The sequence below is a fragment of the Herpailurus yagouaroundi genome, unplaced genomic scaffold, assembly GCF_014898765.1.
Source record: "Herpailurus yagouaroundi ecotype Mexico unplaced genomic scaffold, PumYag 248, whole genome shotgun sequence".
NCBI lineage: Eukaryota > Metazoa > Chordata > Mammalia > Carnivora > Felidae > Herpailurus > Herpailurus yagouaroundi.
The window spans coordinates 3,166,693-3,192,432 of NW_024412465.1; the positions used below are offsets into that span (position 1 = coordinate 3,166,693).

At 43.0% G+C, this 25,740-nt stretch overlaps 1 protein-coding gene across 5 annotated transcripts in view; it reads left to right on the forward strand.

Moving 5' to 3' along the window:
• Window positions 1-25,740, forward strand: part of NLGN4X (neuroligin 4 X-linked) — a 334,832-nt gene that overhangs the window by 300,777 nt on the left and 8,315 nt on the right. For all 5 annotated transcript variants that reach the window (XM_040460135.1, XM_040460138.1, XM_040460140.1 and 2 more), the window contains 2 exons: window positions 16,652-16,837; window positions 20,937-21,726. In XM_040460135.1, the coding sequence (XP_040316069.1) occupies window positions 16,652-16,837; window positions 20,937-21,726 (976 nt within the window). The remainder of the gene's footprint in view (window positions 1-16,651; window positions 16,838-20,936; window positions 21,727-25,740) is intronic.

The following is a 25,740-nucleotide window of genomic DNA, read 5'->3' on the forward strand; positions in this document are numbered from 1 at the left end:
GAAGGAAGGAAGGAAGGAAGGAAGGAAGGAAGGAAGGAAGGAAGGAAAGAAAAGAAAAGAAAAGAAAAGAAAAGAAAAGAAAAGAAAAGAAAGAACAAGGAAACAATAGAAACACAAAGTCTCCAAACGCCAACTGGTAAGACCCTTCCTGGCCACAATGGGACAATTTCAGCATCCTTAAGAATAACAGGTGTACTGAATTAAAACCTGACAAATTTATAATAACCCATACATTCGCCATGATACTCCATATAATACTTCTTTGGTTACAAAGAATTCTTAAAACTCAATAGTAAGAAAACAAATAACGGCCAAAGACCTTAAGACACACCTCGCCAGGGGCGCCTGGGTGGCGCAGTCGGTTAAGCGTCCGACTTCAGCCAGGTCACGATCTCGCGCTCCGTGAGTTCGAGCCCCGCGTCGGGCTCTGGACTGATGGCTCAGAGCCTGAAGCCTGTTTCCGATTCTGTGTCTCCCTCTCTCTCTGCCCCTCCCCCGTTCATGCTCTGTCTCTCTGTCCCAAAAATAAATAAAAAACGTTGAAAAAAAAAATTAAAAAAAAAAAAAAGACACACCTCGCCAAAGAAGATAGACAGGTGATGAATACCGATATGAAAAGATGCTCCTCATCATAGGTTATCAGGGAAATGCACCTTAAAACATCGACAAGATACCACTAGGCATGTCTTAGAATGCCACACATCCAGAGCAGTGACAGCACCAAATGCTGGAGAGGGTGTGGACCAAGAGGAACTCTCGTTCACCACCGGTGGGAATGCAAAATGGTGCAGCCATTTTGGAAGACAGTTTTGCAGTTTCTAACAAAACTAAAGATGCTCTTCCCATAAGATCCAGCAATCATTGTCTTTGGTATTTACTCAAAGAGGCTGAAAACACATCCATACAAAAACCTCCACATGGATGTTTATAGCAGATTGATTCATAATTGCCAAAACTTGGAAGTAACCAAGATATCTTTGGTAGGTCACTGGATAAATAAACCGTGGTCCATCCAGACATGGGATATTATTCAACACTAAGAAAGAAATGAGCTGCCAAGCCTTGAAAAGACATGAAGGAACGTTAAGAGCATATTACCAAGTGGAAGAAGCTAATCTGAAAAGGCTTCATACTGTATGCTTCCAACCCTATGGCATTCTGGAAAAGGCGAACTATGGAGACAGTAAAAAGATCAGTGCTTGTCACGGGGTGGGGAGGCGGGGGCATGAGCAGGTAGAGCACACAGGACTTTTAAGGCAGTGAAACTATTCTGTATCATATCATAATGGTAGATCTATGTCATTATACGTTTGTCATAACCCACAGAATATGCGCGACCAAGTGCACTAATGTAAAGTATGGATTTTGAGTGGTTATGATATGGTAATGTAGGTTCATTGATAATAACAAACGTACCACTCTTGGGGGGAACACTGATAATTCGGGAGCATATGCTTATATGGGGGGGGGGGGCAGGAGGTACATGGGAGATCTCTGTACCTTCCTGTCAATTTTGCCATGAAGCTAAACTCCTCTAAAACTGAAGTGTATTTCACAAGTACAACTCATTGGTCCCGTTGCTAGGGCACCATCACACATCTTTGAATACCAACAACTGAAAGAATCCTGCTTTTCTCCCACTTTCGCTCTGAAACTCAGAGCAACTACAAAATTTGGGGAACTTTTGTGCCATTCCAGACAGGGAATGCAGAAGAAATAATCACAACAGGCAATCAGAATTCTGTAGAACCCAGATGAAATCATAGATGTCGATCTTCACCAGTGCCTTGTAAAACATCCGTTGAAAAACTTGGTAGATGTTTTTTTTATCGTGGGTGGGATTAGTTACCACCTGAATCCAATGATCAATCACTGTTAAGATAGTCAAAAATAAGACAGTGGTGCACCATGTACGTTCTTACGGGATATATGATGAAACAGAGCATTGTTGCCTCCAGTAGGCAACATGAACCTAACCAAACCTGTGAACTAAATACTAATTGTTTTGTTTTGTTTTGTTTTGTTTTTTAGGAAATACAGCAGGATGAGATACAAGACAGCGTAGGAAGCATTCAGTTTGTTCTAGAACTCAGGATATTTTTCAGCAGTGGTGTTCAAACTGTAGCTCACAGACCAGGGTGACATCAGTTTGTTAGAAATGCACATTTCTGGCTTCCACCCCACGCTTCCTGAATCTCAAATTTGGGGCAGGGGCCCCCTGGGTCCAGTGTTTTCACAGACCCTGCTGGCGATGTCCATGCCTGCTAACATGGAACAGCCTTGCTTCACAGCAATATTTGCCTGATGTTTTAAAGATACTGATGTCATCAGAAAATGAAACGAATTTTATTACCGAAGAGATCTTCTCATTATTTTTATTTGCTCTGTCTCTAGATCAGCAGATCATGTTATTTGTTGTTCACTAAAATTACTTGTACAAGCTTTGAAAACTATGTGTGCCTGCACCCTACCCCAAAACAACTAATTAAGGATCTCTACCACTGGGGCTTGGGCATGACTATTTCTTAAAAGATGTCCAGATATTTAGTGTGGACAGGGAGGGTAGTCACCTGTTTCCTGTTACCCAACTCTTTGAAAATAATAGGTGTGTGACCACACACATAACTCAAGGAGCCAGAAATATTGGTAAATGAAAGGAACCCCAGTTTCAGTGGCACAAATAAGATAAAGTGTAAAAAGCACTTTGTAAATTATGATAAGGTGATTTGTGTAAAGAGGTTAGCTCTTATTTGAAGATTCTATCTAAATGCCATGGTCAGTTAAATAATATGTTTTTTACATTTGATTTTTTTTTTCTCCTGAAAGCACTTAAAAGAATTTTCCCATGGGAAAAAAAAAAAAAAAAGGTGTTCAACATAATGGGATCTTTCTTACACATTGAACATAATGCCAAGTTTTGGAGTCATCCTGTTGACAATTAGCCATGACTCTACACTGAGCAAACTGGACCAGAGAGACATCTTGGCGGACCCAAATTCTCCCCAGGATGAGGTGTATTAGTTGGCTTTTCAAACAACTTTGGATAATTAGACGAAAAGGATTCCGTTTTCCATCATTTGCGTTTAACACCACTCAAGGTAAACACCTTCTGTGGGCGCTTTACTTATGTAAATATAGACTACAAAATGACAACGTTAAAGTCACGCAAAGGGATCTAACAAGCACTCCTGTAGACTTTGGCAAGGACCTTCACTCTTGGTTGGAGACATGGATGTCCAGACCTCATAGGCAGCATGAGCACTACTGGTTTCTTTGCTACTTGGGCTATTATAGCCTGAATGCCATAGGCTGGGTGACTTAAAAACAATAGATGTTTATTTCTCACCCCTCTGGAGGGCAACGGTCCTGCTCATGGATTAGGCTCTACCCTCATGACCTGATCACCTCCCAAGAGCCCCATCTCCCAATAATAAACCTTGGGGATAAGGATTTCAACATAGGAATTTGGGGGACAATAAAAGCATTCAGTCCATTGCAAGGGGGAACAGAATGGGAGTGGCCTTAGTCATTCAATCCAGGTGTCATACCTTATTAGGTGGACTTAGCCCAGTGTGTATGTGACATATCTTATGGACACTACGATCCAGAGTATTTCCCATATGGGAACTGGTAGCCTCATATAGTTTCTGTTAGGGGTGATAAAAATTTTTGGAAATAGGTAGTGGTGATAGATGCACATCACTATGGATATTATTAATCCCACTGAATTGTGTGCTTAGAAACAATGAAAACAGGGGTGCCTGGGTGGCTCAGTCAGTTGAGTGTCTGACTCTTGATTTTGGCTCAGGTCATGGTCTCATTAGTTCATAGGATCTGACAGTACAGAGCCTCGTTGGGATTCTCTCTCTCTCCTTTTCTCTCTCTCAAAATAAGTAAACTTTTAAAAAAAATGATGAAGACAGAAAAATGTATATACACATATCTTTATAAGATTTTTGGTTTTAGTTTTCCTCAAGTTAAGGACGGTGTGAGGTAGCATGAAAATGTAATACCCCATACATGTTTTTTTCTCAAAAACAAACCAGATTTATGGGGTGCCTAGGTGGTGCCTAAGCATCCGACTTTAGCTCAGGTCATGATCTCACAGTTCGTGGGTTCAAGCCCCACATTGGGCTCTGTGCTGACAGCTCAGAGCCTGGAGCCTGCTTTGGATTCTGTGTCTTCATATCTCTCTCTCTCTCTCTCTCTCTCTCTCTCTCTCTCTCTCTCAAAAATAAACATTTAAAAAATTAAAAAAAAAAAAAACCAGATTCACTCAGAGTTTCAGGTACGGAAGGTAAGCATGAATTTGGTCACAAATTGTGCAGATGAAGCAAAAAAAAAAAAAAAAGAGAGAGAGAGAAAGAGACAAAAACATTTGATTCTAGAATTTTTATTTCTGGGAAGAGACAGCTTTTCCTTTTTTCTTGTGTTTCTTTCTGAAGAGCAGTTCTGGGGCTGGTGATAATAGAGGAGGTGGTGCCTGAAGGTGGCAAGTTCTCTTTCTTCTTCGGTGGCTGGCACCTTCCCCAATGACATTAAGAAAAATATACCAAAGTCTGAGACAACCTCGCTCAGCAGACTCTGCCCATTATGTGTAATGACCGCCTAGAGTCTTGAACCTGGAAAAATACTACCTTGGTTTTGCTCCATTTGTTCTTAAAAAGCCAACCCTAGATAGCTACACCTGCCAAGTGCAACTGTGGACAGCCATGCTCCTCCAACTGGGAATCCCTTTTGGTTTTTAGTGTCTACCCCTGAGTTGTACCACCAAAGGTTCTGCTTCTGTGGCCTGGGATGGAGCCTACCTATGTCCATTTTTCCTGGGAACTCAGGCTGGTCCAGATGAATCCCTCACCCTGGTTCTGAGATAGCCCAGCCCTCCCTGGCTCGAAGTACCATGAAGGCTGGAGAGGATGGTCCTAGCTCACCCAGGAAACACAGTGCAGGATGTAGACATGCTCGTAACAATGTGTTCAGGAGACAAAGGTACACCTGCACCCAGAAGGTGCTCAGTGGCATCGCTCTCTCTAGTTCATTTTCAATGCAGCTGAGTCACATATTGAGAGGCAATGTACAGTCATGTGGCAGAAGCATCTGGGAGAGGAACTGAGTACATTTCCCTCTGAGTCCCTATTTTTAGTACTTTCCGCCCTTGTCTGTCAGGTTTGGCAACCTTGAAACTGTTCTGATAGTAATGAAATGAGTCTGTGCTATGCCTCAGCCTTTGAAATTATTCTATCTTTCTATGTCTCCATCCATCCCTCTATTCCTCCATCCATCCATCCCTCATCCCTCCCTCCCTCCATCCATCCATCCATCCCTCATCCCTCCCTCCCTCCATCCATCCACCCATCCATCCCTCCATACATGCTTCCTTCCCTCCATCCTTCCATCCATCCATCCACCCACCCACCCATTCACCCATCCATCCACCCACGCACTCATCCATCCATCCATCCCTCCATCTATCCATCCATCCATCCATCCATCCATCCATCCATCCACCCACCCTTCCATCTATCCCTTTATCCATCCAGTCATCCATCCCTCTATCCCTCCATCTACCCACCTTTCCATCTATCCGTCCATCCATCCACCTGCCCACCCACTGACCCATCCATCTATCCATCTATCCATCAATCTATCCATTAATCCATCATCTATATATCCTATCTGTTTATCTATCTGTCTTTACCTATATCTTTATACATACATACATATATATATTTTTCTTAACTAGAAGATCTTTTAAATTCACTATGCATGGTCTTGTTTAAAATGCCTTTGGTATACAAGAACACTTGGGTAAATTCTCACTGCTTTAAAAATAGTGACTGTGCCATTCGTTAAAGGTAAATTGAACAAAATATGCTATTGGCCTTTTTTTCATAACCGTCATTACCACCAAGCCCTTAATAAGTATTTTTCATACACAAGATGATAATAGTAAATCACATTTCCGTGGAGCTGTATAAGACATCACATTCCTCATCCGATCCATGCCATGTGGTGGTGGCAGGATGGGGACAGAACACCATTCAGAGTTTAAGAGAAACCTGGGTTTGATGCAGCTTGTCAAAGTCACAGGACTGGTGACAATGTACCTGACTCAGCCAGGATAAGGCCAGCCATCCCTGGTAGACAGAACACCAGTCCCCTTCTGTTCATATGTGTGCATCCTAACCCTGAGAATATAGACTATGTGGTAGGAGGGATGTTGCAGATATATTAAGGATCTTGAGATGGGGAGACCAGCCTCAAATATCTGGGATGATGCAATCTGATCAAAAATCTCCTTAAGGATGGGAGGCTGGAGGGTCAGAACCAGAGAACATTTCAACTTGGAAGCAGAATTCAGAGAGAAGATGCTATGCTACCTGCTTAGACGAAGGAAGACAGAGCCATGAAGAAAAGTCCGTGCACAGCCTCTGGATGCTGGACAAGGAAAGGGAGCAGGCTCAGTGTTAGAGGCTCCAGAAGGAACCCGCCGTCCAGCCCTTTAGATGCCGACCTCTAAAACTGTACGATGAGAAATACGTGTGGCATTAAGGCACCAGGTTTGTGGCACTTTGTTACAGCAGCAAAAGGAAGCTAATATAAACATCATTTAATTTTCATTTGTTTGCTGATGATCTACCTATTGCAGGAATATGAGTTTCAAGCCGTCCAAAAAAACAAACAAACAAACAAATAGAAAACGAAAAACTGGTTCATTGCTACATCTTTACCACAAGGACAATCAGTGCCTAGACTATTGTAGGCACCCATGAAGATCAGGTTGAACTGACTCATAGGTAAATTACCCCCCTACGCCTGTTAAATATTTGATCTCTATTACATCTTCATTATTTTAAGATCTCTGCTTTTTCCACAGTTGACTCTGGCTCTGATTCTGCTTTTACTTTCTGGCCATCATAAGGATAATGGTATCCAGTTGAACCCAAGGGTACCGGCCAAAATTCAGTGAACCCAACGTGGTCTCTACATGCCGTCTGTGCAGGAAAGACTTCAGATGTTCTTGACTCTGGAACGTTGCTTTCTTTAAGCAAAAGTTGGTGGGATAAAATTTCTTACGTGGAGAATCAGCACAATTAATGTTCCTTACTGTCTAATCTTTAAGAGCAGAGAGTTGGGGCGCCTGGGTGGCACAGTCGGTTAAGCGTCCGACTTCAGCCAGGTCACGATCTCGCGGTCTGTGAGTTCGAGCCCCGCGTCAGGCTCTGGGCTGATGGCTCAGAGCCTGGAGCCTGTTTCCGATTCTGTGTCTCCCTCTCTCTCTCTGCCCCTCCCCCGTTCATGCTCTGTCTCTCTCTGTCCCAAAAATAAATAAAAGTTGAAAAAAATTAAAAAAAAAAAAAAAAAAGAGCAGAGAGTTATGAGGGCACCTGGCTGGCTTAGTCAGTAGAGCATACAAGTCTTGATCTTGGGGTTGTGAGTTCAAGCCCCATATTTGGTGTAGAGATTACTTAAAAAAATCTTTTTTTTAATTTTTTAATGTTTATTTATTTTTGAGTGGGAGGGAGAGAGAGACAGAGACAGAGTGCAAATGGGAGAAGGGCAGAGAGAGAGGGTAACACAGAATCCAAAGCAGGCTCCAGGCTCCAAGCTGTGAGCACATAGCCCGGCGCAGGCCTCGAACTCACAAAGTGCAAGATCATGACCTGAGCCGAAGTCGGATGCTTAACCAACTGAGCCCCCCAGGCACACTAAAAATAAATCTTTAAAAACCAGAGTTACCCTCTTTTTGAGATGAATCTATCCATACCTGTTTTGTCATATGGTCTATTTAATGTTTTTGTACGTTATTTTTCTCTGAGAAATCTCAATTTCTGCCTTTTAAATCCTCAGGAAAGCATTCCCTGCCTCTTCAGGTGCCACCAGAGTTACCCAAAATGACAATACCAATTATAACAATAAGCATTAGTACAGTAAAAGATAGAATGGGATGTGGTAGCTGCTTGCAAGTGGGGAAAACCTTTTCACTTTCTTTTCTTTTTTTTAAATTTTGTTTTTTTAGTATTTATTTTGAGAGACAGCGGAAGAGGGGCAGAGAGAGAGGGAGAGAATCCCAGGCAGGCTCCGTGCCATCAGCACAGAGCCAGACGTGGGGCTCAAACTCACTAATGGTGAGATCGTGACCTGAGTGGAAACGGAGAGGAGGACACTGAACCGACTGAGCCGCGCAGGCTCCCCTAGCCTCCTCCCTTGGTGCCTTAGGTTACATTACATCTCTACATCTTCCAGTCCACCATGACTGCACGTGTGTGAGCAAAGGTACTGTGATGAGCCTTAGGAAGGGCCTCCCAGCTGTGTTGTGTTTGTGGGGAACAGGACCTTGAGAGTCGTGGGCATACCAGCTAGCTCTGAGAAAAATAGCAAAGACAGTAATAACACTGATGTTAGAACGGTCATGGGCATGATCTATAATAAGTGACAACGTAAGGAAGCAGCGAGAGCACGAAAGCGTTCAGCCAAAGGGACTGCTTTAGCGCGTGATACACGGAGGATATGTGCACAACTGTGCCTTCACTCAGTTCTGGAAAAGGTCATCTTTAAAGACCTTTCTGTTCCCGAAACTAAACTTCGCAGTGGGACTTTAACTCTTTCATATACCCTCACACTTACTTGTTACTCAAGCGTGTGCTATTTCATCTGAGATGTTGTTTTTTTCTTAATTAAAGCAACTTCCGGGGGTGCCCGGGTGGCTCAGTAGGTTAAGCACCCATCTTCGGCTCAGGTCATGATCTCACGGTTCGTGGGTTCAATCCCTGCATCAGGCTCTGTGCTGACAGCCCAGAGCCTGCAGCCTGCTTCAGATTCTGTCTCCTTCTCTCTCTCCCCCTCACCTGCTCACACTCTCTCTTTCTCTCTCTCTCTCTCTCTCTCTCTCTGTCTCTCTCTCTCTCTCTCTCTCTCTGTCTCTCTGTCTCTCTCTCAAAAATAAACAGACCTTAAAAACAATTAAAACAACTTCCGTATCTGTGTTCCAGATTTGCTGGAGAAAAAGCAGTGATGGAAAACCTAGGGATGTTTCTGGGCACAGAAAAGATTGTGTGAGCTACGAGATAATGTCAGGTTTTGACAGAGTTGAGAGAGACTGCATTGTCCTTATTTCATTTAGTTCTTGTGATTATGTTATGGAAAAATAAGACAGACCAGAGTAGTTCTGGTCTGCCCCCAGATAGTATCTAACGGTAAGTACTAGGAAACACTGTGAGTATCTCCACTAGCATGCAATGGAGGCTAGAAAATCATGTTGAAACAGAGCAGCATATTTTGAATTACTGTACTTTAGAAGAAATTATGGCAATTATGTTTCCTATTTGTAAAATACTGTTGTGTAAATTGGCTTTTCTTCTATATGCACTTTAGAGGGCTCTGATTACCATGTACAAAATGTGCATCCTATGTGTGCTTTATAAATACACTTTGACGCCAAAAATAGAACTTTCAGTTCTAATCAGTTTGTAAATGTGTGGTGGGTGCTAAGGAGGGCACTTGTTGGGATGAGCCCTTGGCGTTCTATGTAAGAGATGAATCACTGAATTCTACTCCAGAAACCAGCACTACTCTGTATATTAACTAACTTGAATTTAAATAAGTACATTTAAAAAAAAAAAGAAGAAAGAAAGGGGCGCCTGGGTGGCTCAGCTAGTTGAGCGTCCGACTTGAGCCCAGGTCATGATCTCACAGCTTGTGAGTTTGAGCCCCGCGTGGGGCTCTGTGCTGACAGCTCAGAGCCCAGAACTTGCTTCAGATTCTGTGTCTCCTTCTCTCTCTGCGCCTCCCCTGCTCACACTCTGTCTCTAAAAAATACATAAAATGTTGAAAAAAAAATTTTAATAAAGAAAGAAACCAAATAGAAGCTTGCAAATGCAAAAAAAAAAAAAATGTACAAGTTTTCAAGGTATCTGTAGAAATCTACTCAAATACTATGTTCCGCCCCACCCCACCCCAGGTTTTAGCATGTTGCTTGGGTCATTTTGGGTATATCTAAATGTTGGTAGAATGGCATCTCCCTAATTCACAACATGGAGAAAAGGTAGATTATGTGGTGGGGTGTTTTGTTTTGTTTGGGTTTTTTCTTGCCTTGCTTTTCTCCTTAGACTTTAAGCACATAATGAACATTTAGTAAACAGAATTAATAAATATGCATCACCTTCATGCAAAATCTGGCATAAGCCACATGTTTTCTTCATCTATCACCTGCAGAATCTTAAAGTCGGAATCTAAGTAGACCAGTGACCAGTTTTTCCTCTGGATCCATTTCTTTAATCAAAGGGCATCTCTTCATACTTGCTACGCATATGTGAAACAGAAATAACTAGCAGTGTTTCTGATATCAAGGAAGTCATAGTACTTGGTGACTGTTTTTTAAAAATACACACTGGACACCAGGCACAGTGCTTTTGTATGTTACTGGTCTTGCCCAGTTATTTCCCCCAAGCAATGCTATGGGACTTCTTGATTCCACATTGGAGCCATGTGGGGCTTTGGAATCTTAAACTTGCATGCCCAAGGCATTACCATAGATTCCAACCTGCTGCTGAACTACAAGCACGCATCCTTCCTAGAGAGCAGTACGTTCTAGAATAGAAAGTCACTGAAAAAAAAGTTGCCGAGCTGAGAGATTTGAGGCCATCAGGAAACTTTTAAAAAGAGACCTGCCTCGGTGGAAGGAAGGAAAATGAGGTGCGAAATCCTGCCTCAGTGGTTGCAGCCGGAAGTGATGGGGTTGGTCTACAGGTGGTGCTGTGCTCCCTGAGCAAATGGTGCACCCTGCAGTGAGGCCAGGTTTCTAGGAGCAAGGCAGACCCGGGCAATGTGTACCAGGCAGGTTACAGGCTGACCGCAGCTTGGTCAAGAGCATTCTGGATGCAGCAGGCTGCGTGTAAAAAGGCAAAGAGATACAGAAATACAAGGCATTTCCTGGAGGCAGTCAACAAACAACTAACGTGGTCTGTCTGCTGAAGAATATACGTAGGACATGGTCAGCGGTATAGACATGATACCTCACGGAGGGGCTCTGGAAGTCCCACTAAGGAATTTGACTATAAAACATATTTGCTTTAGGATGGTGTGGTGTGTGTGGGAGTGTGTGAGAGTGATTGCTAAAGAAAGCAAAAATTGGAAAAAAATGTAAACCCAGATGTAGGATTAAGTGTAAACAATCCACGTTCCTAGAGCTAAACACTTAAATGTTGGATTTCCTTCCAGAGTTTATAATTTACACCCCGCTTTATTGTGTTAATAAAAAAAGAGATCTTATCACACAGTATTCAGAAACTCACTGTTTTCTCCTGAGAGATCTTAGATGTTTTTCTGTGTCCACAGAAATCAAGAACCTCTCATTATATGGTTCAGCCAACATGATTTACGCAACAAAATCTTTTATGCATGGGCACTGACATTGGTGTCATCTCTCATTTTCAAAGTCACAATCAAAAAGAATTGATCCTTGGGTGGCTGGCAACTTTTATACCTTTAAATAAAGATTTTTTTATATATATCTAGAAAGCATAGAAATAGAACTTCAGTGTCAGAGGGTTTCAGGTTTTCATCTTCATGGGTTTTGTCGATTTTTTCAAGTTGGGGAGCACTATGTTTAGACTAATGGTAATGAATAGGTTGGAAGCGGCCAGGATGGAGGGGTGAGCTGGAAGTCTTATCTTGGGCACTGGGGTGTGGACCCAGCAGAGTGATGAGGTACATTTGCTGTTTCAGAAATAAAAGCAAAAAGATTTGAGGGCCAAGTGAATGCAAGTCCCACAAATCTAGAGGAATGTTCCAGCATGGGGTCTTGAATGGAAACTCATCTAACGTTGGCTCAAAGGATCTGGTTCCAACATGGCCATTGCCACAAATTTCATCACTGTGAAACTTACTAACCTTCATATGTTGATCTATATTATATACTAAACAAAACTGTGTTTCTTATTTTGTGCTTTGTTTCCAGAATATAATTGGTTTCAGTTTGTGAATTAGTGTAATTTCAACTAAAGTAGTATGAAAAACCTGCACAGCCTCAGTGTAAATACTGTGTGGAAATATAATATACTTTATGGAAATAATGCAAGGATTCCCGTTAACAATTTAATGGACCCTTTGTTTGGAAACCTGTGCTACAGAAATCGTGTGTGTTCATAATTGTCTTTGATTTATAAATAGATTTATAAATTTTTGTTCTATTTATAAATAGATTTATAAATAGATTTTGGCCCTGTATGACTTTGGTGTGATAATTAAATGCAGTAGAAAGTTATGACTCATGTCATTGTTAAGTAAACTAAAAACTACAAATAGAGACATTAAATTTCAATTAGTTGTCCCCCATCAGGCTCAAAGATTTGGAATATATACCTTTTCTCCCCTTCCATCCATCCTGTGCAAGTATATGCCCTTTTGTTAAATCGTAAATGATTCCAGCAGGAAAACTTCAGTTTCACATTGTAATAAGTGCACTCAGTGAATGATTTCCTATAAACATCAGAGAATAGACATTTGCATTTATGTGGCTGATTTTCATTTTTATGCCTCTGCTCTATTCTTATCATAGATTCCTTTCCAGGCTCCTTTATGTGACCTAAAGTGAATTCTATCTATTCTTGTTGAAGAATTTTTGTGTAAACATTCCATTTTGCTTTTGCTCTATTAAATTTATAAGATAGAGGTATTATGATTTAATAATGGCTAATGATTTGTCAATTCCCATGCTACTCTGTATCTGTTTCTCTATCCATCCATCCATCCATCCACCCACCCATCTATATCTATCTATCTATCCATCCCTATAACTATCTATCTATCTATCTATCTATCATCTATCTATCTAATCTATCCCATACTTATATACACGTATGTTCTCACACAATGACGTATTTATACATATACATTCTATATACATATACATTATACAAATATGTATATACATATATGACCTACATATACATATGTGTATAGGTACTATTAATAATAATTTATAGTCTCCACTGTATTTCAGAAATTCTTTTAGAAGTACAGTTGAGACTCCAGTTCCACCAATCACCAGTGAATACACACAATAAAATTATACACTCAAATATTCTGTATTCTCTTGGTAATTATCTTTTAGTTAATGGTCACCCAAGAAAAGGTCTCCTGTACTTATGTAATGAATTATGTCCTAAAAGAAAATTAACTGTAGCTTTAAAGTTCTATTCCAGAAGAACAAAAGGGCCGTCGCATCTGACACCATCGGGCTTCGTTACAACCACTGACTTGCCTGTGTGAAAAGCCACGTGACCTGGAATCATTGTCCTAAGCCCTATGGTGCAATTCAGAAGAGCAAGACACCTTTAGATTGTGGTGTCCTACCACAAAAGCCTGAATCTGTGTATCCTAGCCACAGTATGAAGACCGACTTCGGTGCTCATTGTTACACAATGTCCATTTCACTCAACGAGCAAGGCGGGAAATGTGATTTCTGGCTTGCGGGCATTTCTCATGGGCCATATTAAAAAAATTTTTTTAATGTTTAATCATTTTTGAGAGAGAGAGAGAGAGAGACAGAGCATGAGCGGGGGAGGGGCAGAGAGACAGTGAGACATAGAATACAAAGCAGGCTCCAGACTCTGAGCTGTCAGCACAGAGCCCGACGCAGGGCTCAAACCCCTGTGAGATCACAACTTGAGCAGAAGTCCTACGCTTAACCGACTGAGCCACCCAGGCACCCCTCTCATGGACAATATTTTAAAATAACCACTGGACACCTGAGCTTATCTCTTGTGAGTATGTATATTGTTTGGTTCCTTCCAGCGCTTTGAATGAAACTTGGTCCCGATCTTGTCACAGTAGGTCTGAGTTCAAGTATGTGCTTTCTGTCTCTCTCTCATTGTTCTGTTGTTGGCGGGGGGTTGGGGCGCGGGGAGGGGGGCTGGGGAGCTGACTGATTTACAACCTTCATTTCAGAGACAGTAAATCTCAAAAGCCAAATGTTTCATCAGCTGAAATGCTTAACGGATTTGGAGCCAAGAGTGCTTATCAGTGAAAGAAGCCATTTGTTTAAAATCTCTGGTTTTAGCCAGCCAAGGGGCTGCTTCTATTAATTCATCTACAGCGTATGTGGAAAGAGATGTGCTTCTCGAGGGGACAGACTTCTAAGGATGCCTCTACCAGCACTCGGCTTTGGTGATGTGCATGGCCGTTTCCAAACGGATTATCTACTCCCACGTTCATAGAACTGCATGATAGGAAACTGATACACATCTTGTTTCTGCATTATATCAAGCACTATTTCCACAATCAGAATAGGAAAGAAATATATTCTTGCAGGGTAAAATAAAATTGCTTGCCTTCATTCTGCACCTGCAATAAAAACTCTGCCTTGTTGATTGTTTAAATTAAAAGAGACGGTGGAAAAAAATCCCTAGATGATGCAGTGAATGAAGATTCCATGGCAGCAACTATGGAAACACCAACTTCAAAAAAACCCACGTTCATTTGCTAAACTTCAGGCATGCACGGAGAGCTGTTTCCCTCAGGACTTTTGGAAGGAATTCAGAATCGCAAAGATCAAACCTTTCAATAGGAGGCTGTTAGAAAAGCTAAGATTTGCCAGGGCATAGAATATTAATCAGCCTGCCATTGGAGAGGTTACAACAGTCATGTTTGGCTGGGGAGGGGCTTCAGTTCCGTAAAGGCTAGCGATTCACCGTATGTTGCAAATCCTCACTGGTGCCCCGCGGAAACAAAATAAGCAAATAGGTCATTCTGGGAGAGCTCACAGAGGGGGAGAGGGAGTGGAGGAAGGATGTGTTGAAGACAGAGGGGTTCTGCCAGAAAATTACTGGAGCCTTTAGGAGTGAATCGCCGCTTTCCTTAATGGGGAAAGAGAGGCTTGTCTTATGGTTATTAAACGGCACCCAAACTACCATTATGAGCCCGTTTCATACATAAAGCTGCATGAAAGGGCCTCTGCTCCCAAGCAGGGCGCGATGCATTTTATGAGAAACTGTGCAAAAGGTTGCACGATGAATGCCAGGGCCAGGGAACACTCGTTGGCATGAAACGCTAATTAGTAATTGCTAATTAAATAAGGGAGGGGTTGGTAACGTCGGAACGTTCCCCCTAATGACAAGCTCATCTCAGCTCCACCCCTGAGAATGCTGGAGAGGCCTGAATCTTCGAGATGCCCTGGCCATGCATCTCTGCAGATACAGGAGATCGTGAGTGCACTTAGTGCATTTTCAGAACCAGGTTTTGCTTCATGTGACTTCAGGGCCTCAGTCAGTCTGTCTTCACCCAAACACTGCAGGAGGTGGCTGTAGGAGCGTAATAAGCACTTACTGAGATGGCTGGGAAAAAGGAGGTGGGATGGAAGGGGGTGTTTGGGGGCAAGGGCACGTTAAGAAAGTAAAATGACTAAGAAGCAAACAAAACACCTTTTTAGCATTTGGTGTTGTTTTGTCAGAAGGCCTGGGCAAGACAGAAGTGGATACAAAGGTAGACCAACATGTCTGCAGTACGTTAACCTTGGCAGAAGCTGGAACAAGCAGCGGTAGTTTCGAATTTGAGAAGGAGAGGACCTGGCTGTCCGGAAAACGACTTCAGACATCAGAGGGAAGGCTTGTTTCGAGGTCACGATCGTTTTTGCCACGAGAGAGAGACGAGTCTGGGATCCACCTGACCATGTTGCTACAGGAAAAGCTTTGGGTGGCCTTCTTTGCAGCCTCTAAGGGCGAATTAGGAATGTGATGCCTTTGGTGAAATTGGTTCCTCAATTTATAGAGAGGGGTGGGCACTAAGTAAGAGTGGAGTCCCAGGATCTGTCATTTAGTTTGAACTTAAGCATTAAAAAGAATGAAAATATCAATAAGGAATTCAATGGGGAAAAGCTGACAACCTGTAATGCTTTTCCGTACACACACACACACTTACACACAGACACCAACACACAGATGCCCCAGCCCAACACACACACTTATTTTTCCCTGAAAAACTTCTTTTAGGATATCCCTGAAAAATTTTTTCAAGGAGGACTTTCTCATTTTACAACCAACGTGTGTAGACAAATGATAACTTGAATCTAGTAAAATTTATGGTCTCTGGTATTATCATATATTATAAATATTTGAGATTGATTGTGCCTGATATGTCAGCCCTGTACAGACTCATAGAGGAGGCATTTTATCATCAGAAACAGAACCAATAGAAACAGAAGCAATAACCATCATCACGATTATTTACATAATATAATCCTTCCAGCCATGAAAAATGCTTTCCACTGGTGCTTCTCATTTATAGGAAGACAACCAAAGAATGAACAGGGTAAACCATGAGATATATTTTCTTTATTTTTTAAGTGTTTATTTATCTTGAGAGACAGTATGTGTGCGAGCCAGGAGGGACAAGGGCAGAGAGAGAGAGAGAGAGAGAGAGAGACAGTGAGAGAGAGAATCCCAAGCAGGCTCCACACCATCAGCACAAGGAGCCTGACATGTGGAGCTTGAACCCACAAACCGAGAGATCATGTCCTAAGCCAAAACCAAGAGTCAGACGCTGAACCGACCGAGCCACCCAGGCACCCCCATGAGATTTATTTCCAAATACCGGAGAGGTTTATGTGCTTTGTTATCATCAACAACCCAAAATATCCTGTGTTCTCTTGTAGGGTTTTTAAGTACCGGTGACCAGGCGGCCAAAGGCAACTATGGGCTCCTGGACCAGATCCAGGCACTTCGGTGGATTGAGGAGAATGTCGGGGCCTTCGGCGGGGATCCCAAGCGAGTGACCATCTTCGGCTCAGGCGCGGGGGCGTCTTGCGTCAGTCTGTTGACCTTGTCGCACTATTCAGAAGGTAACAAGGGCATCCCCGTGTTGGTGCACGACTCCCAGGGCTGACTGGTGAACACATGTGGAGTTCATATCCAAGGTGCCTGCTGGTGGTGTCACCATAAGTCTCTCTCGAATCCTCTGCAGAAAGTCCCCAGATGACATGAGCTCACATTGCTTTCTTTAAAAGAATTTTTTTAAGTTTTTTTTTTTTATTTAGAGAGAGAGAGAGCATGCAAAGGCGTGAGTGATGGAGGGGCAGAGAGAAAAGAAGAGAGAGGATCCCAAGGAGGCTCCGCGTTGTCAGCGTAGAACTCATTGTGGGACTTGAACCCAAGAACCATGAGATCATGACCTGAGCCGAAACCAAGAGTTGGATGCTTAACTAACTGAGCCTCCCAGGAGCCCCTCACATTGTTTTCTTTTAGCTCAGCTTTGTTTGTATTTTAACCATTTAAATGACAACAATTCAGTGCTGGTTACAACAATTGGAACATAATGACTCTTATAGGAAGACCAACACTTTGCTTTTGCCTTCCTGACTTTATTCGGTCACCTTTAAATTTTAAGGCCTTCTCATCTCAACTTGGGAGAGGTAATACAGAAGAGAAACAGTCATGTGGAAGACGGATGCACATTTTTACATTCCATAAGCAATGCAGCTCGTGGTCGTGTGGTTTTAAAAGTCAGTTGGGTCACCCACACTAACTTGGGGTGGCTCCCTCGTGTCCACTGATGACCGATGTTCCAGGCAATTTGAGAGGAGGGGTTTAAGAGAAGTCAACTAGAATTAGATGCATTCATAATAACTTCCTGGCTCCCCCCTCAAAAACAAAAACATAACAGAGGTACCTGGGTGGCTCAGTCGGTTAGCATCCCACTTTGGATCAGGTCATGATCTCACGGTTCATGGGTTTGAGCCCCATGTTGGGCTCTGTGCTGACAGCTTGGAGCCTGGAGCCTGCTTTGGATTCTGTGTCTCCTTCTCTCTCTGCCCCTCCCCCGCTTGTGCTCTGTCTCTCTCTCCCAAAAATAAATAAACATTAAAAAAAAACAATAAACAAACAACCCAGGAAAATGCAAATAAACATTCTCAGTGATGATCTAAATTATCAGGGTCATGTTATATTTCCTTCCATGTCATTGGTTGGTTGAAGAATTGCACCATTTTTATTTGAACCATTTTCATCAAAAGCACTTGAAACCTTAAAGGAGTTATTTGTTTTTCTTCAAAGAGTCTTGCAAAAGGAATGAAAAGGTCAAAATATTTTAAAGACTAATAAATACATAGAATTTTAATAAGATAGAATCAAAAAACTGAAGAGGACCTTGAAGTGTATCTACCCCAAAGCCCTCATTTATCAAAAAGGAAATTGAGGCTCAAAGAGGTTGTATAACCTGCCTAGGGTCACACAGCAAGTGATGGAGGCAAGGAAGAAACCCAACTTCCCAGACCCTGATTCAAACCTATTCCCACCATTCTTCCTTAGCTATTAAAAACTGTGCCAGAGCAGAGGGTAGCCTTGATCTTCTGTGCAGAATAGACTGGCTGTACGGGATCATGGATATCTGCGCACAGAACAACTATCAGGAAAGCCCTGATTGTCTCTCCTATTTGGTATCTTACCTACCAACTGCTTCTCCACTTTCAGCTTCCAGTGTTGAAGTTCAGATTTCCTCAAGGTATTCTGTAGTTCTTAGGAAATACAAATGTTGAGCTCGAGTAGAAATTTTAACTAGTAACAGGCACTGATGTGACCAGTAGATTTGCGGCTTAGTAAGGAGATTCAAAATGCACCTGTTATTAGGATGCTCAGTCCAAGAGCCATAAGCAACCATCAGTCAAATCAAAGGTGACAGGGCTATGGATTATTTCATAATGTCTAAGGAGAGGTCACATTACGGGCTCACATTTATATTAACACTTCATTTTTACAAAAATGAAACAATGGATAATTAGAGGGGTTGTTGGCAATATCAGTACCTATAGCATTCCAGAAAATATTTAGACTTTCCCACTTTTCAACTGATATAATCCCAGTTCTCAAGTTAGCAAGTAGTCAGGACCAGCTTCCTTAGTAATCAAACACAGGAAACCAAATCTAATTGGAGGAAGAGCATTAATTACTTAAATCAGCATGTCAGAAGTGATCAAGCTCCATGGCAGTGCTGGGCATGGGTCGCGTCTCTACACAGCAGCCTTTCAAAACAACCCAGCAATGTAATGAGCACTATGAAAATAACTAGATAGTTGGCCTTAGAATTATACTTCTAGCGATGTAGTCCCCAAAAAAGCAATCAACAGATGCATGGAAAATGATGTTTTCTTGAAGATGTTTGCCACAGTATCATAGCAAAGAATCAAATGAGAAGCTCCAAGATTAAAAAGACAAGAAAGTTATAAGGAACACATGCATTTACTCAAAGGAACAATAATTAAAATATTTAAGAATTGTGCTGAAGACGTACAGTGGTCTGGGAAACACAGTGTGAAAGCTATGCATCTACTGGACACAGTTGTACAAAACAACGTTGAGGGGGAGGCAGATAGCCAAGTAGGAATGACAGTAAAATGCTAACCAAACTTGAATTTTATAGTATGAAGTATGAGTGGTATTTTTCTTTATCCAATTATTCAAGTTTTATCACAAATTATATTCTGTAACACACACACACACACACAAACACATAGCTACGTCAGTCATGGCCAATAGTTGTAACAGGATAAAAAAAAAAAAAACATCTAGCAAAATTTTTCTAATCCTGATTATTTTAACTTGTGAAAATCTTCAATCGATCACATATTGACATCATTTCTTTAAGAGGCTTCAACACATTAATCTTTAGAGCCAAACACAAACGTCAGTAGTTGTACATGTCTGAGAGCATTATAAACTCTGGGAGGATGGCCCCCAAATGACTTTGATGATGCATTGAGCAAAACCAGATCAACTTAACGTCTTCTCTTGTGTGTCATCTTTGGGCAATCTTCCAGTCTTTAGAATCACATCTTCCTGATTGCAATCATGTTTCCTCACTTGATTGCTTGCATGACCTTAAAACTCTACAGGGCACGAACTTTTGGGCTCCCAGCTGAATTACTCTGCCAGCGTCTCCTGAGGCATGGGAGCTACATCATGCTGGAATTCAAGAAAATGGCAGGAAGAGATAAGAAACAGAATGCTATCATTTTATACCCCATCAGCTCTTGTCCTGTAGTAGTGAAAAATACAGGGTTTAAAAAAAATCTTTTTTTACTTCCCAACATTCATGCACTAGACAGAACTGAGAGAATATTGTAAGCCACACAGAATTTTACTCATCAAATTGCCCTTTTTTTTTTTTATTTCTCATGAAACAGACATTTTGAACATGTGGCAGAATACATTAGAGGAAAGTCTGGGATTCGAATGGATGCAATTTTGAGACCAGTGATTTTTTTTAAAAAATACATTTTACTTGGGCAATCAAGTGAGGATTCCTTTAGGAATAGCTAGCTTAATTAATATTTTAGTTGTGAAAGCTTAATACCTCCAATATATTGAGGGTGGAAACAGAAATACATCTCTGAATTTTTACCCTGAAATTGATTTTAGTGGATTTTTTTTCTTTCTGCATGTTGAAGTGGTACCTGGATTTGCCAGTGAGGCAAAATGGTCTTTAACATCTTCTTGGCTCAAAGCATATGTTTAAGGAATGGGAGGTAGGTGATTACCCTGGGTGGGTTTATTTATAACAGCATCTGGGGATGCCAATGGCAAGACTACCCTAAATTGTGGAGTGATAAACAGATTGCACGTTTTTTACCACTGGAGCTAAAAGGTTTTTTACCATTTTCTTAAACCGTGTGTGTGTGTGTGTGTGTGTGTGTGTGTGTGTGTGTGTGTGTCTGTGTGCGTGTGTGTGTGTGTGTGTGTAATAACATCCCATAAAACAAATGTCCAGCGGGAAGGGGAGGAGGAGAGAAGGAGATGGAAATGAGCAAAAAAATCTGAAAGCGCTGAATGCCACTGTATCCAGAAATTCACATGCCCGAGAGACAATCAGAGCCTTCTTTGCTAAGTAAAAGCTGCTTTTCTGTCTTTCGGGTTTTCATTTGCATGTGTACAACGTTGCACCTGCAGGTCTGTTCCAGAAGGCGATCATCCAGAGCGGGACCGCACTGTCCAGCTGGGCAGTGAACTACCAGCCAGCCAAGTACACGCGGATATTGGCAGATAAAGTCGGCTGCAACATGCTGGACACCACGGACATGGTGGAATGCCTTCGGAATAAGAACTACAAGGAGCTCATTCAGCAGACCATCACCCCGGCCACGTACCACATTTCCTTTGGCCCCGTCATCGACGGGGACGTCATCCCAGACGACCCTCAGATCCTGATGGAGCAGGGGGAGTTCCTCAATTACGACATCATGCTTGGTGTCAACCAGGGGGAAGGCTTGAAGTTTGTCGACGGCATCGTGGACAACGAAGATGGTGTGACGCCCAACGACTTTGACTTCTCCGTGTCCAACTTTGTGGACAACCTTTACGGCTACCCAGAGGGGAAAGACACGTTGCGGGAGACCATCAAGTTCATGTACACGGACTGGGCAGACAAGGAAAACCCCGAGACGCGGCGAAAGACCCTGGTGGCTCTCTTCACGGATCACCAGTGGGTGGCCCCCGCGGTGGCCACGGCCGACCTGCATGCTCAGTATGGCTCCCCGACTTACTTCTATGCCTTCTACCACCACTGCCAGAGTGAAATGAAGCCCAGCTGGGCGGACTCAGCCCATGGTGACGAAGTCCCCTACGTCTTTGGGATCCCCATGATTGGCCCTACTGAGCTCTTCAGTTGTAACTTCTCCAAGAACGACGTCATGCTCAGCGCAGTGGTCATGACCTACTGGACCAATTTTGCCAAAACCGGGTACGTGCTTCCCCACGGCAGGTTTTTCTTGCTCTTCTCCTAGATTGTCTGGTTCTGCCATGACGAACGGAGTGCAAGATGCATTCACACACGGTAACGGTGGGGGGCCTCGCTTTTTCCTCCTCCTTAAACTGTTTTCTGCCAACCAGATTTTTACTAAGAGTGCTCATTGCATACTTAAAAGTCTGTTTCTACCTGCCACTCCAGGGTTCAGGGGTAAACGGCAATACCTTTGGAAGCCAATCTCAGAATTTGTGTCCTTTGGTAAATAGTAGGGTTATCAAATAGGACCCTGTGTCCTTTGGTAAATAGTAGGGTTATCAAAACACGTGTACCGCGTGGCAATTTGTGCTTATTGCATAGCCACGAGAACAAATTCAGTCTCATAATACATCTAAGAAATACGATCCATGTGTGTTTATACTATATATGAACACACACGTATGTATGTTTCTCTACAGTTATGAGATTTATTTCCTGTATATACACATATTGGCAAATACTTATTCATCTATATATCATTTATACATATTTATTTCATAAACAAATATATATTTCATATATATGTGTACATACATACCTCACAGGAAAGGACCTCAGCTAAATGTAGTACAAAACCCACAAGAGGCACACATAACAACAGGTCCACCGATATCCTGTTGAGCAGCTTCCAAGCAAACAAGGATAGAAGAGTCTCCCCAAGTTTTTATTTTTCCAGGTTTATTTATTTTGAGAGAAAGCGGGCGTGTGATGCGTGAGGAGTACACAGAGAGGGAAAGAGAGAATCCCAAGCACTCTCCACACTGTCATCCCAGGGCTCGATCCCACGAACTGTGAGATCATGACCTGAGCCAAAATCAAGAGTTTGACACTCAACCGCCTGAGCCACCCAGGCATCAGAAGACTCCCCAACATTTAAATATTTTTTGGGGCGCCTGGGTGGCGCAGTCGGTTAAGCGTCTGACTTCAGCCAGGTCACGATCTCGCGGTCCGTGGGTTCGAGCCCCGCGTCGGGCTCTGGCCTGATGGCTCAGAGCCTGGAGCCTGTTTCCGATTCTGTGTCTCCCTCTCTCTCTGCCCCTCCCCCATTCATGCTCTGTCTCTCTCTGTCCCAAAAATAAAAATAAACGTTGAAGAAAAAAAAAAAAAAGATAAATATTTTTTAATGTTTTTATTTATTTTTGAGAGAGACAGAGATAGAGTGAGTGAGGGAGAGCAGAGACAGGGAGGGAGACACAGAACCCGAAGCAGGCTGCAGGCTCTGAGCCGTCAGCACAGAGCCAGACGCGGGGCTCCATCTCACGAGCCGTGAGATCATGGCCTGAGCCGAAGTCGGATGCTTAACCGACTGAGCCTGAGCCGCCCAGGCGCCCCGACTCCCCAGCATTTTAAATGGCTACAAAGTCACAGCAACTTTTTATCTTTCTCCTGTCTAACAACGTGATTGTGGAAATTAATGAGGTATCATTCTGTTCTACCTGGGTGGGCTTCTCTCATTAACCTTGAGCCTCTTGCCCTGAATTAAAATCGGAGGCGCTGTCCCTCTCCGCGGGAATGTGCGTCTTCCCGTGGCACTCCAGATGTGGGACAGAGGCGCCCACACGACAGCAGCCCGCAGTGCTTGAGTCTGAGGCAGCTCTAGAGACAGGGTTCGTGGTGCTGAGGGCTCAATGCTCAGGGCTCATTCTTTCACAACGATTCCAAATGTTACTGTGTGCACGCTGTCTTCAGAGTTTTGGAGGTCTTAGCAAAAGTATGGCGTGTTTATAGAGTGGCAAGTGTATTGTATGGACATCCACGTCCAACTGTCACATTTTACATTTGGTCTAACCACGGTTGGGCATAGGAGGCAGTAGGGGAGGGAGGATGTACAGATATTTGGGACAGATGCTTGCCTGTCACCTAAGGGTTCTTTCATCAACAAAGAGATGATTGACATCAAGCCAACGAATTTTTTTTAATGTTTATGTAGTTTTTGAGAGAGAGAGAGAGAGAGAGACAGAGCACGAGTGGGGGAGGGGCAGAGAGAGAGGGAGACACAGAATCCGAGGCAGGCTCCAGGCTCCAAGCCGTCAGCACAGAGCCCGATGCGGAGCTCGAACCCATGAACCGTGAGATCATGACCTGAGCCGAAGTCAGATGCTCAACCGACTGAGCCCCCCAGGCGTCCCCTAGTCAACAACTATCTTTATGTCACCCTTGTTTATGATGTTATTATAGCATCCCTAGGGTGCTGTAACCATGTACCACAAACGGTGTGGCTTCAAACCACAGACATTTATCGTTGCCCAGTTCTGGATGCTAGAAATGCAAAATGCAGGTGTTGGCAGGGCCGAGTTCCGTCTCCAATCTCTAGGGGACAGTTTTGTGCTCCTTCCTAGTTCCTGCTGCTTTGCAGGCTATCTGTGGCATTGCCCGTTTATAGCCACGTGACTGTGGTTTCTGTGTCTGTGTGATGTGGCGGCCTCCCTATGTGTCTGTTTGCAGATGGCCGTCTTCTTCTAAGGGCATCCGTCATATTGGTTTAGAAGTCCAACCTGCCCCGTCTTATCTTCACTGATTCCATCTGGAATGACCCTGTTTCCAAATACGGTCACATTCTGAGGCCCTGGGGGTTAGCACTTTGGCATATGGTATTAATTTGATGGGGGAACAATTCAACTCATCACCCCTTTTAAAGGCAGGATGATGCCCAGTTGTGTCATTGGACTCAGGTGTGTGATGCCTTTCCTAACCAAGTGTCATGCTCTTGAAGCAGAAAGATTTCCCAAATGATGGCCATCTGCTTTCCCTACATTTTCATCCAAACATAGCACTCTTTAAGTAATATCTAAACATCCTTACTCGCTTTAGTTAAAACCACATACTTCTTTCCCTTATGTGTTTTGGAAATGGACTTTATATGATTTTTCTTACATGGTGATCATTCATCACCAGTGTAACTGAACCGTGAAAAAAATGGCAAACTCCAAACAAAGCCATTAAATTCTCGTTAGCTCCTCTTGCCTTGCCAAGAGCTCTGGGGCTGATGCCCTCTTGGCGTTTAAAAAAGAAAGAAGAACGGTAAAGGAAATTAATTAGTGTCACGCGATGGGAAAGATCTCCTAGCGCGAAATGGATATTTTCACCAAGACCTATCAGAGGCTGAGCCAGGATCAAAAATACCACAGCATTCTGCTATTGAGTGCTTCTTTTCGTGTCATAGCTTGGTTCCTAAGATCTCTGTGCCTGGCGCCTGTGGTTCACACCCTCGTGTGGGGAACGTAGTGACGGAACTGTTAAATAGCCTGGGCTTAATCACGGCCCAAGGCATTTGTGTGACCATTCATGGTACGTGTTCATGAAGGTGTCAAAGCAGCCAGAACAGATGGGAAAAGGGTTCGGAAGGGGGAGGACGTCCGCTTTGGGGGAACAGGTGTCATCTAAGTGGAGTCTAGAACTTCAGAGAGAGTCAAGCTCTCCCTGAGCAAACGGGAAAGACACAATGGAGAGCTGTGGATGTCAGGCTGAAGAACGTGGACTGGATCCAAATAGGAGCTATTTTTACTTCCGCAGTGCCTGTGGGCCATGGCTGAAATAATACTTAGGGATATTAATGCAGTCAGTTTTCTTCATTCGTTTGGAAAGGTCATTGAAATGACTCAAATCATCCTTAAAGAGAGTCACTCAGAACTTCCTCTAATGTGAAATGCAAAGTGGAGTCTTCCAGCGTCAGTATGTGTGGGATAATATTTCCATGGTGGCCAGTTGAACAAGGAGACAGAGGATGGAACGGGTGGGCAGATTTAGGTATTTGTCAATACTTGGCAAAGTCATGAGAGGTGGTTGCTATTCATTTATTTAATTGGGGCAGTGGTGTAGTAGGCTCTCTGCAGGGGCGTATTTCCTTGTCTCCGGTGGGGGCTGCTTCGGTGGTCCCAGGGAAGGTGAGCCAAAATGGTGCCAGTAATGGAACAATGTAGGATAAACCATGTCTGACGCCACAGTGTGAGCATGCTGGTTAACTCTGTTCTT